This window comes from Vitis riparia, chromosome 4 (genome assembly GCF_004353265.1).
Source record: "Vitis riparia cultivar Riparia Gloire de Montpellier isolate 1030 chromosome 4, EGFV_Vit.rip_1.0, whole genome shotgun sequence".
NCBI lineage: Eukaryota > Viridiplantae > Streptophyta > Magnoliopsida > Vitales > Vitaceae > Vitis > Vitis riparia.
Window position 1 is genome coordinate 2,332,007 of NC_048434.1, and position 13,411 is coordinate 2,345,417.

The window sequence follows — 13,411 nt, forward strand, 5'->3', positions numbered from 1 at the left end:
GTAAGGGTCTAATGAAAGAGTGCACTTCTTATTTGGAGACTAGCAAATTAAATAAAAAATTAAATTAAAAAAAGTTTACTCTCAAATTAAAAAATAAGTTAACTTTTTTACTTTTCCTATTAGTTGAAATGGATGAGATGTGTAAGGTAAATTCTTCCTTTTATTATACTCCAACATCCCAATCTAAATTTCCAGAATCATTCCATAAAACATATCTATTTTAAAAGGGGAAAATGGGCTCTAGAACCAAAATTCATGTGGCCCCTATTCGTACACATAAGCCAAGGTTATATTCATAGGCTACAAAAGCTCCACGTCAGAAAGCTCATTTACCCAGCTGCTCAAACTCCACGTGTCAGCATTACAGCACGTCAAGTTTCCCTCATACTTCATACCGGTAGATCCAAAACATGGCCGTTTTGAGTTCCTCACTCTCAGCCTTCTTCATCAAAAAACTCGTACACCCATCAAAACCCACTTCAATTTTCTCACATTATTCAACTCACCCGCATCTCTCTGCCATGAATTTCCCTCCAAGATCCAAACCCAGTTCAGCAGCTTCTGCAACAACCTCTGAGGTTCCTGACCTGCCCTCCAATGAAATGGGCAAGATTGTAGAGCAAACTTTTGAAAGGTACTCATCTTCTGATGAGGCCAAGAGGAATGGTAGTGGGGTTGCCATTGTTTGGTTCAGAAATGACCTGAGGGTTCTGGATAATGAGGCTTTGGTCAAAGCTTGGGCTTCTTCTCAGGCTGTGTTGCCTGTGTACTGTGTTGATCCAAGGCTTTTTGGCACCACCCATTACTTTGGGTTCCCTAAAACTGGAGGTACCCACATTATCTATTAATTTGATTTACATTTGTTGAAATTATGCGTTGGAGTCATGATGTCTGAAGCTTATTTCTAGTAGCTTCCGACTTCACCCATATGGTTTAGGTAGGGTTTTTCTAATACCCTGTTTGGCTGCCTAGCTGGAAAAAAAGGGAACAAGTGAAAATTCAGACCTATGATAATTCAAGCTCTCAAATTTCTCCTACTATTAATTCCCCCATTTCTTTCTTGTTGATGTATACATAATGGAGCTCTAGTCCTAACAGCTGAGTAGTAACTCAAGATGATAAACCTAAATCCTACAAGCTTGAGTTCTTAGAAAAATTGATCATTCAACATGTCTTACAACATATTTATTTCCCTGATTTATGGAGTAAACCCTAAAAAGAATAATTGTGATTATTTGCGTACGGATCTATGTATCTTTTCAAGTGTGATGGATACGAGACTGCATATGAAGGGGTATTAAAGAACATGATATACATTATAAATCCAAATCCTAAAAGTTGAAACAGTAACAAAACTATAATTTGTCTTTTGATGTGTTGTTTATAGAATTCTACATGAATTCTAACATATTAAGTAGTTGAAAGGGTTGGTAACTTCTAACAAATAAAGCTGAAAACTCCTTAAATTTCCATTATTTGGCAGCCTTGAGGGCACAATTTCTCATAGAATGCTTGGCTGACTTGAAAAGGAATCTCATGAACCGAGGGCTGAACTTGCTCGTTCAACATGGGAAACCCGAGGAAATTCTCCCTTCCCTTGCAAAAACCTTTGAAGCCCACACGGTTAAGGATTTGTCTCATTCGTTTGTTTTATGCAATGAATATGATTTTTGGGCCTCTACCGATCTAATATCTACCTAGCAAATAAAGACTTTTATCTGATCTAATCAGGTGTATGCACATAAAGAATCTTGTAGTGAGGAGCTGAATGTCGAGCGACTGGTTAGAAATGGTCTGCGACAAGTGGTGTTGCCGCCATCTCCTGGGCAATCCACCAGCCTGAGTTCCTCAAACCACCCAAAATTACAGCTTATCTGGGGTAGTACCATGTACCATATAGAGGACCTTCCTTTCAGTACCAGCAGTTTACCAGATGTCTACACTCAGTTCCGCAAGGTCTGATTCTTTGTCGAAGACTTTTGTCTCCAAGACACTCAGTTTTTTGGGAATATTTTCTGAACTGTGTTTTATGAATGAAACCACACCTTGCAGTCTGTTGAATCCAAGTGCACAATCCGGATATGCATTAGAACTCCAACATTGCTCGGGCCACCACCAAACATAGAGGACTGGGGAAGCGTTCCTTCCATCGACCAGCTTGGACTCCATGAGGAAAAGGCAGGTTTATACATGCATCCATGCTCGTGAAAGTTCTCATTCATAACTAAGCATGGCAATGTCTTCCAAGTCTGTTCATTCATTTCCTCTTGTTGATGCAGGTTAGCAGAGGAATGAGGTTTATTGGGGGTGAAGCTGCAGCACTGAGCAGAGTAAATGAGTATTTCTGGAAGAAGGCAAGAGAATTCACTCAGATTATAATTACTAATTCTTCATAATTAAAGCATAAAATAATCTTCAAAAGAAACAGGAGCAACAAAAAACTAGCAACAAGTAGTAGCTAAAAGGAAGGACAGCTCTAGAAGAATGGTACTCCCATGTAATATGAAATCTAGGATTGGAATATTTTGTATTCATGACATCATTATTTTGAGTATCTTGTGCTAGAGTGTATAGTAGAAAAACAAACCCAATGATACTGATGATGCTGTCTTTTAATTTGTGTCTTACCTAGGATTTGCTAAAGGTCTATAAAGCAACAAGGAATGGGATGTTGGGGCCTGATTACTCTACCAAATTCTCTCCATGGCTTGCTTCAGGAAGCCTCTCCCCCCGGTTCATATACCAAGAGGTTCAAATTTTGATCATTTCCACTATTCTTCTGCATAATCATGCAATTTAGTTAGAAATGAGGCTAATCTTGGAGCCAGGGTTTCCTTTTGATCTTTTCAGGTAAAGAGATATGAGAAAGAGAGGCAAGCAAACGATTCCACATACTGGTATGACTCGCTCTTCATCATCTCATATCCCCTTTTGGTGTTTTGATTTTTACCATGATCTTTAGATCTGTGTTGAGTTGGATACTATCTCTCAGCAGTTTGGTTTAACTTCAGTGGTCACTGTTTTTTTTCATTAAATGTGTTTTCATGGTTTCAGGGTGTTGTTTGAATTGATATGGAGAGATTACTTCAGGTTCCTATCAGTTAAATACGGGAATTCTCTTTTTCATCTAGGTAAAGAAAGTTAGTTATCTGTTTGCTAAACCTCAAACCTTTTTGATACGCAATATTAGTATAATATTAACAAGCGCCAAAAAAGAGCTTACACAGGACATATACAAACTGTTCAACAAAAATATCCTCCCTTAGCAAGAACACAATCAATCAATAAATTATAAAAGACTTAAGCCTTCATCTATGTACATCTTTACCCACAAAAAAAGGTTACTTGGAAAAAGACTCTTAGGAACATGGAGTGACTGCTCCTCGTTTTCAAACGATCTTCAATTCCTCCTTTTTCAAACCTTAAACCCTAACTATAGAAATTCCCTTAAATTTTTATGCTTTGGGAATCATGTTGAAGTTGGCTTTGGGTTATACATGATTCTCACATGAAACATGTATCTCCATTTTCAGGTGGACCGAGAAAAGTGGAGGCTAGATGGAGCCAAGACCAGACCATGTTCGAAGCTTGGAGAGATGGTTGTACGGGGTATATTGCTTAAACCTTAGAAATGCATAGCTTGATTTTAAAAGATTCGAGCTATGTCAATTCCTTCTATTTGTTTGTCACCATCTCTTGTATCATTCTGCTCTCTCATTTCACACTGACATGAATTGAGTTTTTGAATTCTAAGTTTATCTAACATTCATATACTTTTAGGTACCCTCTCATAGATGCTAATATGAAGGAACTGTCAACCACAGGGTTCATGTCAAACCGAGGAAGGCAGGTAAATCTAAATTTGGACACATCCCTTCCAAATATGTAGGTTTTCTGTGTTGGTACCATATTTTTGAGTCCTAATCTTGTTTCATCAACCTAACAGAAATTATGATATTATTCTCTAAGAAATCAATAATATGCATGAAGAAGTCTTGAACAATTGATATATATTTATACAGATTGTATGTTCTTTTCTCGTTCGAGACATGGGCATTGACTGGCGTATGGGAGCTGAATGGTTTGAGACTTGCCTCCTCGATTACGACCCTTGTTCCAATTATGGAAATTGGACCTATGGAGCAGGTGATTCACATCAGAACTAATGTAGACATATATCCTTATGTTTTATGTAAATTTAGATGAGAACACACATATCTGTGCATCTATATATGCATTTTAATATCCTATCCTGTTTTATTAGGTGTTGGGAATGACCCAAGAGAAGATCGCTATTTCAGCATCCCAAAGCAAGTAAGTGCACTCAAGTATTGAACTGCTCTGAAATTTAATTCTAGACCTCATTGTGAGAAGGCCAAACATTTAATTAGTTAATAATAAATGTAGGTTTGGATATTTTTTTGATAGGAAAATAAGAGTATGTATATTAATAACTATAAAAAGGATGTGAAGCTAAAGTGGCAAATACATTATGGCAGAAGTATACAAGTGAAACAAAAACCAGCTCTAGTAGCTGCAAACCCACCTTAAAAAGAAGAGTCTGCCCATTCTATAAAATCTAATAAAGAAGTTAGGTCTTCTTGCCGGTCTCCTAGAAGAAACCCTTGAGATCACATATACAGATTAGTTATGAGGGAATCCTTGAGGGCAGTGCGTTGTTATCCTTCAAAAGTTCTTTGATTTCACTCCTTCCAAATTATCCATAAAAGGCAAAGAGGGTTGTTCTCCAAATCTTCCTTCTTTTTCTACCCACAAAGCTATCGTGTCATCCTTCCAACAAATCCTTAACAAAAAAAGAAAGAACCCACAAAATGTCAAAAAAAAAGAGAAGAGAAAGTGCCATAACTTTCTAGCCACCCCACAATGGATGAGAATGTTCAACCAATTCATCCGCATCTTTACACATACAACAAAATCCTGCTAAAACCCATCCTCTCCTCTTGAGTTGATCCATAGTTAAAATCTGGCCCCAAGTCACTTCCCAAGCAAAAAAAACTCACTTTGGTAGGAGCCCAGGAATCCCAAATTATCTTTGAAGGGAAAGTCACTTCACCCCCATCTTCCAATGCATTTTAGAAAGACCTCACAGAGAACACCCCATTCTTGCTAGCTTTCCAAACCATTTTTTCCTCATCTTCTCTAAATCTACCAAACCCACTAAGTTTTAGAAAAAAATTATTTACAACATCCAACTCCCAATCATGAAAGTTTCTTGCGAAGCAAGGGTTCCAAGTGACCATTCCTCTTTCTACCCGAACATCGTCCACCCATGCCTTCTTAGCAATAGCAAAAGTGAATAAAGAAGGAAAAGAATCCTTCAAAGACATATCATCACACCACACATCTGCTAAAATTTGACTCTTCTTACATTACCCACCTCAAATCTTGTTTTGGCTTTAAAAGTTCCTCATACTTTTCTAATTGACTTTCACAATCCAACTCCATGGCCTTCTCTCCTTTCCCGAGAGCACCAACCTCCCGGTTCTTCGCCAAATTTTCCAGAAATTAGTTTTCTCAACAACATATCCCTTTCCGAGGTAAATCTCCAACACCATTTACCCAAAAGAGCTTTATTGATAGTAGATAAATCCTTAAAACCAAGGCCCCCTCTTTTTTTATCTTTGTAAATTGCCAACCGATTCACAAGATGAGGTTTTTTATCCATAGAACCTCCTCCCCAAAGGAATCCCTTTGGATTTTCTCTAATCTCTTAGTCACCGACTTAGGAATAATGAAAAGGGGACAAGAAGTAAATTGGGAGGAGGCTGCACAAAGTACTTTTCAACAACGTGATTCTTCCTCCTTTTGATAGATATTGCCTTTTCCAAAAAGCCAATCTTTTGAAGAACCTTTCCTCCATCACATCCCAATCAGCTTTCGCCTCAAAGTGGGCACCAAGGGGTAGGTCCAAATATCTAGCAGGCAGTTTTCCTATACAACAGCCCATTACCAAAGCTAGCTCCTCCACGTTAGGGGACATTCCCTACTGGAATAAGTTCACTCATGCTCAAGTTAATCTTTAGACCTGAAGAAGCCTCAAACCAAAGCAAAACCCATGCTAAATAAGTGAGCTGGTCTGGACAGGGATCAGAGAACATCAAATGTAGGTTTGGGTATGTTTCCCATTCTATACGTTTCTGTTTGAGCATTTTTTAACTCCAAAACCATAGTTAAGATCAGAAAGAAAACATATTTTTCCTGCTTCAACTGGCATGACCAAACATGCTTAGCATGTCCTTTAGGTTATTGAGAAGATGAGGGAAAGAAAAGAAAACTCAGAATCATAGGGGACCTATGTGGTAATGTTTTTTAAAACAGTTCTCAAAAAAAAAAAAAAAAAAAAAAAAAAAGAGTTTTGAGAACTCATAAATGAAAAACAGCTTTCATACTTATATATAATGTAAAAGTTCCAAAAGTACTCTCCAGGCAGAAAGCAGTTCTCAATAACAGTTTCTAAATAGGTAAATATTATCCGGTATTGGATAACATTTGGAAACAGTAAATTTATTTTCTTGTCCTGTCCAATGGGGCACTAATCTTTGGAAAAAAAAAACGAAATTACATTTCTTTCAGTTAAATGTACTTACTGTTCAAGATAACTGAATCATTGAAAATTCAGCATCTCTGTCAGGTCCAACTCCAACCCCTTCGTGTTTTCTGTTCAATGCAGAAACAAAACTAAAGAAGTCATGGTTAAATGGGAAAGTGGATTTTTTAGTTCAAACATCGCAGTTCAGTCAATACTAATCTTCATGAGTTTTTTGCTTTTCAGGCAAAGACGTATGATCCTGAAGGGGAGTATGTAGCATTCTGGTTGCCAGAGTTACAAGCACTTCCAAATGATAAGAGGAACTTTCCTGGGAAATCATACATTAAGCAAATTGTACCTCTCAAATTTGGCAACATTACTAGCAGTGGTGACAAGGACTCAGCCTCAGCAAGACGAACTGCCTTCAGAGGAAAACAGAGAAAAGGGCATATGAGATAGAATTAAAGAAAGAAAGACAGAGCAGCATACCATTCCAGCATAAAGACAATCTTCTTGAGGAATGATCGGTCTCTTTTTTCCCCCTTTTTTGCTTCATTTTTCCCATCATAGGATGGCCTGTCTCAGAAAGAGTGGGATATCAAATAGAGCAGCTTTGACTGTTTTACAAGAATCCTCAACAGAAAGTTATGTAAAATACAGAACAACTTAATTCCACGAGATATAAGAAAGGGTCAAAAATTAATTTCCATAAATGAGGAGAAATCTAGCACAGTTTATCATGTTGAATATGATACAATAGACCATCATATAATTTTTATGGGAATTTCCAACAAAATTGATAAAAAAAAAAAAAAAAAAAAAAAAAACAGGAATTACGGAAACGAATTACCAGTTCTTAGCAGTACAAAACTGCAAACATTTTATTCATCAAAATTTAAATTCCATGAGTTTAATGCATTTATGCAACAAAGGGCATTTTCCCTGAAGTACCCAGGCAGGTACTTCACATGTATATACATCAAACCAAAGATCAAAACAAACTACAAGATGACACCCTTCTCAAATTCTAAAAGGAAGAAAAGGCATCCCAAGTTCTAAAATTCTAAAAAGAAGAAAAAGGGAATGGGATGGCTTATATGTACATGACATCATCACAACTGAAAGTTTCAAAGTTTTCCCAGAGGATGCTTTCTATTATGCATATGATGGTCAATGGTCTAGAATGCTGCAAAACAATGTCTCAGGCCATTGTTGAGACGCTTCGGGTCCTTTGAGTGCGATGAGTAGCTCTATGGAAACCTTCTGTCTGGGTCCCATGAACAGCTCCTTGTGAGCCCCATTGCTGCAGGAATCTGGCATCTTGAACAAGGGGATTGCCAGCTCGGATTGGTGGGGAAACAGAATAATAAGGGGGAGAAGCCTGTGATAAAAGACAGATGAATTAATTACAAAAGACTGATACAGTTGTCTTTCTTCTCACACATGATGAACCTTAAACAATGGTCAAACTGGGTTTTAAGTTTGTGCATTGTAGGAGAGAGAGCTAGGAAAAAAAAAATAGTGCCAAGTCCATTAGGTGTAGCCTTCCATTTTTTTATGGGTTGCACAATACAAGTTAGTAACCTATTAGTTTCCGGTTCAACTCTTCCTACCATACGCATACCCGTTATAAGCAAGGTGTGCCACTATTTCATCTGAGTTTGGTCCAGTGAGATTGATATTTGTTCTTTGAGCCTGTTTGGGGCTCCTCATACTCGGTTGATTAGCCTATTCTCAGACATTTTCTTTTTCTCCATTATCATCTTCTCTTTCCCCCTCGGCATGGAAATATTTTCAGACATATATGAAGGCTATCAACCAGGCCTTGTACATATTACTAGTCACACTATGGGAGATAGCCATCCCTGAAGTCATTAACATAACCGCAAGGATGGCATGCTGAAGGCAGGGACAGTGACAAGAGTGAACGTTCAAAACAATAACATGAATGACACAATGGATTATACTTGGTCATGATGGATTCAATTTGATTTTCACCCAGCAAAATTCTATTCATTGTTAAAATCGTTGCACCTTTTATGTAAAACCCTCTTGTCTTATAAGCAACAGAAAATATTGTTATTTAAGAGGAAGGATAAGAACTTCCAAGTAAAGAAAAGGGTCATGTTAAAATTTAAATACACCCACCTTTTCTTTCTTTTCCTTTTTTTAATAACAAGATAGGTGTAGAGAGAGGAAGGAAGATGTATTTAACAACACACTAAAGGAAAATTCAAAACAGGCCAAAGAAGTCCAAATTCAACTGATAATTCAAAATGCTAATAACACTCAATAGGAAACATCATAAGCATTGAACTAAGTTTGCGGCTTTTTCAACAAAAATTAGGAACTGATACAAAAGCTTTATTTGTGAAAATAAAAATAATATGGCATTAACAAACCTTGCTTGTGATAATATCAGACAGCTCAGCTCCAACTTTGGCATCAATATGTCGTCCACATTGCCTGCTTTTTGTTAGGAAATTTTGATTAAGAAATTGATCTCATTTGCAATAAGAAAGGATAGGTAATAACATACTAAAACTGAAATTAAAAACTGATAGGTAACAGAAAAGAAACTGTAAGAAATGCAATGATGCTGTAATGATGCTTGTTTGAAGGTTTTCAAAGACTGATGAGAACAAACTCAGGTACAGTTCTCTACTACAAACCCCCTTATGCATTTATAAACCAACAGTACAACTATCACTACCACAAAGAAAATCCAATGCACTACACATAAAGCAACCCTACCAACATCCAAAAGAGGGATATGTGCCACTCATAACTGATTTTGAAAACCAACTAGCATCAATGCATCAAAGCTACAACAGTTGTTGGTAAGTATTAGTTTTGTTCTCTGCCAGTAGCATTGGCTCGTCTCTGTGTTGGGAGAATCTGATTTTTATTAGTTATTTATTTATTTTGTTGATACGTAAAATAGAAATTCATATAGAAGGCACAAAAGACACTATGTGCATAGAGGATATACAGGAGGCACCATAAAAAAAGGAAAACACATCCTTCCGAAAAACAGCAAACCAATGAACTTTCGTTTGCAATTTAGACTACCTATAAAGTCCACTATTGTACAGATAAGCCAACCCTAATGAGATCTTAGAAACTCTAAAAGGGACTTAATAAGGGTCTCCTTCAGCTTTTGATCTGAATGCTTTTCTTCATTTAAAAAAGTTCAGGTCGTTTACCAAAGCAAGCATAGAGGAGCCATTCACCAAACTTTCCTCATTTGTTGTTTATCCAAGCCTCACAGTTTTCAGCTCAACAGAAGCTATCTAGTTGACTCTAGACAAACCCACTGCAGCCCTAAAATATTCAGCAACAAAACCCACAGCTGTCTGTCCTATTGCAGTGAATCCAAATGTCATTCCCTGCTAGCTTTATAGAGGCTGCACATGTTAACAGTTGACCACTCTCTCCTCATGAGAGGAAATATGGTTGAGATTTTCCCCCATATAGCTTCCCACAAAAAAATGCAAGTTCTTGTAGTACTAGTTCCCCAAACCTCGTGAACATGGAACAAAATCATCCTCAGGATTACCTGATGTGTTTTTCTCTTTAAACAGGATTACCCTTGTTCATGGAATAACCTTGTAACTTCTGAACTGACATTCTTCAACCATGGAGAATCGAAAGAGTTGGACAAAAAAGTTTAGTTCTTCATCATGTTTTGATAGGCAAAAGATTTTAATTCCTAACATGGTTTAAGTTAGGCAAACTATTCATGAACAGGGCTTACCTTATCTGCTGCCTTCTTGGTTTAGGACAAGTGACCACATCATTCTGACCAAGACATTTCTCCACCATGACAGCAGTTCTCAGCTTTCTTAACTCTCTCAATTCTTCCACTAAACTCTTGTCTTCAAACAACACCACTGAACATGATTAAGCAGGTTAAAAATATAAAAATTGTGAGAATTCAACATTTAAACCAGAAAATGAAGTCTGGTGGTAGCAGATTTAAGGTAGTCAACATCATGGATAACAAACAAAAGACATAATAATGAAAAAGAGGCAAAAGAAACCTTCTGTGCTTTCCAACAGCTTCCATGGGTCCATGTCAACAGGATACTTATGGCAGGAGGATATTCAGTTACCTTCTGAGTTCTGCACAAAATGCACTAAAATTCAACCAGGGAAAAGAAATTGGAACACAAATAGCATGGTAAAAATTTAAATACAAGCTCAACCAATACTTCACACACTTTCTATATTTAATACACCTTTCTACCTGCAAGAAAGTTAAACAAGTCTCACAAGTGAGATGACTAAGACAATCAAGAAACAGGCATAAACCTACCGTGTGCCCAATAAAAAGGTAAAAGAAAAAGAGGAAATCTGGACAATATCTTTCCTAGGGCAACACAGGATTAGCATTCCAAACCCAGTTCCCTCATGTAATAACAGACCTATTTACCCAATGATTGTTTCTAAGATCAACCCTTTCTAGGGGCATGCATGATTCAATCAGTTTGGTTTTGAACATTAAAATCTAGCTGAACCTATTTGCTTGGTTTGGATTTACTGCATATGAACTGACCAAATCTAAATTGAGAACCAGTCGATTTGGTTCAGTTCATGAACAACAATTGACTAAACCAGTCCAAATCAATCTAGTTCGGTCAATAAAACCAATTATTTTTTTGTCAATTTGGAGAAAATGCAAAATGCTTAAACTTGAGCATGTAAGCCTAAAAGCATTAATAATACTATTACAGTTTGGTAAAAAGCCTTAAGTCCTACTCAGATTATTTATTATATCCCAACTGAGAAATAACTAAGTTTCAAAGTTATAAATTGTAATAAAAAAAACTAAATTCATATTGCCACAATACACATCATTCTAGTTTGTTTGAAAGTACAAAAAATTATGAAAATTAAAGTTACAAATCATGAAAATCCACATTAGAAAGAAGTCATAGATACAAAAAAAAAAAAAAAAAAAAAACATGTATATATATTTAATTTTTTGAAATGAGAAACTTCGGGTCAAACCAGTTCCATGAAATTGTGAAAAAACCATGTAAAACTAATTGGTTCGATCTGGTTTGTGCAGGTTTTTTGGGCCACCTTGTTTTTTTGCATACCCCTAGCCATTGCTGCCACTTTGGTTTTTTACGCACCCCTAACCCTCCAGCAATTGAGCCTTCAAACAGCACCTTTTTTTTTTTTTTTGATAGGTAAAAGTGAGTATATATTAAAAGCCCAGAAGGCGCATTGGCGTACACAGGGAGTCTACAAAGTTGCCTGAGCCTACAAACAGCACTTAGCAAAAGTTCTGTCATGAGAAGTCAATTTCTATATATACAGGACGTTTGTGTATTATAAGAGCAACCAATCGGACTCAAATCAACAATCTCACATTGAAAAAAAACCAGTGTTGTGTGGGTGAGCCTCACCCTTTAACACAACCATCAGGTAAACAAAAATTCCCAATCACACTGATCCCTAAACAGATTTAACACCACAATTTATAACAGCACAGTCCATGACCTCACAACAACACATCATTGCACCTTAAGGAGATCTACAATAACCACAAATCAGCTCATCAGCAAAATCAACTGACTTCAACAATGCCGCTTGGTTCAAATCAAAATTTTGAAACTCCATCCAGAACTACAGGAGTACTCTCAAATTTTCGGAGAAAAAAATAAACAACACAACACTAACAGTCATGACTGAAAATATTTCTGTTTTTCTTTTTCTCTTTCTTTTTCTTTTCTTTTCTTTTTTTGCTGCGCTTTCTCAACGACCAAACAAGCGGAAAAGGAAAAATAGAGACAAAAATAAATGCGAGAAAGAGATTACACATACCAGGATGAGACGCTGTAGAAACGAGCTGAATTCAGAATTAAAGAGACGAAGACAAGAGAGATTGAGATTTCTCTACAGCATTTCCCTCTTTGGATGGAGGAAAAGACTGTAAGCTGAGGACTGGGCCTTTATAGGGGGTGTCGGAACTTAAATGGCCAAAATGCCCTTGTGCTTCAATAAAAGCAACTACGGGTCCACGTGGACAGATAAGAGTCATGGGATGAGTTTCGCTCCGAAGTACGAACACAGCTCCATGAGTTTAGCAAAAATCTGTGGCCAATACCATCTTAAATCTCAACCGTTAAATGAAATCGACCAATCATGTTAAGCCGCGTGAACGTTTATTTTTCATTATTTATTCTTAATATTTTTTTTACCCTAATCCCATTGTTTTCGGGTCTTTTGTCTTCCCTTTTTTTTTGGTATCCGTAAAGGAAAATTTTTGGGATGCAACATAATTTTTTATTTTTAAAAAATATGAAACATTAAAATATAATATATTTTATATCATTTTTTATTCATATATAAACCAAATATCAACATGACATATAACAAATAATTTTGAAAATAATAATTTTAGAAAATGGAAAATTTTAATTTTCTATTTTTTATTTCAAAAAAAAATTTTAAGTTAGAAAATTCGTCATCCTTTAATTTTGTTGATGTCTATATACATGATTTGTGATAGAAAGCCAAAACCAACCCATCTATTCAATTGATTTGGATCATGTTTACCAGTTTTATAAATTTGGCCCATTGGCCCAAAGCCCGGCCCAAAATTTTCAAGTTTGAACCTCACACGAAGGCACGAACACAGCCCAACCTGTGTACGTGTGATGTCTACCTTTCTTGTGCGATTAACCAAACTTGTAGGAATCAAGTTATTATTATATATATGTGTTATTGACTTGATTAAGTAAATATATAAAGTGTTTAATAAAACTTAATACTTATTATTTAATATTTTAAATTAATTTTAAATTAAATCATATTTAAATTATCAGCTTAAAATTTATTATTTAATTT

At 36.3% G+C, this 13,411-nt stretch overlaps 2 protein-coding genes and 1 long non-coding RNA gene across 4 annotated transcripts; 1 reads left to right on the forward strand and 2 right to left on the reverse strand.

The window, feature by feature from the left end:
- The first annotated feature begins 410 nt into the window (after positions 1–410).
- LOC117912594 (cryptochrome DASH, chloroplastic/mitochondrial) lies at positions 411–7,263 on the forward strand. Its single transcript, XM_034827247.1, has 13 exons — positions 411–828; positions 1,484–1,623; positions 1,732–1,956; positions 2,053–2,178; positions 2,280–2,354; positions 2,633–2,749; positions 2,851–2,897; positions 3,055–3,131; positions 3,534–3,609; positions 3,781–3,850; positions 4,023–4,146; positions 4,265–4,314; positions 6,794–7,263. Exons 1-13 carry the CDS (start codon positions 411–413, stop codon positions 7,007–7,009), a joined length of 1,761 nt encoding a protein of 586 aa, XP_034683138.1. The 3' UTR covers positions 7,010–7,263.
- On the reverse strand, positions 1,288–6,797 carry LOC117912596. Its single transcript, XR_004651028.1, has 2 exons — positions 6,609–6,797; positions 1,288–2,321 (listed from the first exon to the last, which is right to left on the reverse strand). It is a non-coding gene; the product is annotated as an uncharacterized LOC117912596 (long non-coding RNA).
- A 133-nt stretch (positions 7,264–7,396) lies between the features above and the next one.
- On the reverse strand, positions 7,397–12,493 carry LOC117912595. Of its 2 annotated transcripts, none has more exons than XM_034827249.1 (5): positions 12,386–12,493; positions 10,594–10,675; positions 10,308–10,443; positions 8,953–9,016; positions 7,397–7,931 (listed from the first exon to the last, which is right to left on the reverse strand). In XM_034827249.1, the coding sequence occupies exons 2-5, from the start codon at positions 10,625–10,627 to the stop codon at positions 7,752–7,754; spliced, it is 414 nt and encodes a 137-aa protein (XP_034683140.1). In that variant the 5' UTR covers positions 10,628–10,675; positions 12,386–12,493; the 3' UTR covers positions 7,397–7,751. The 2 variants fall into 2 exon arrangements, with proteins under 2 accessions (XP_034683140.1, XP_034683139.1); XM_034827248.1 differs by having other exon boundaries at positions 8,953–9,019.
- Between the last annotated feature and the right edge of the window lie 918 nt (positions 12,494–13,411).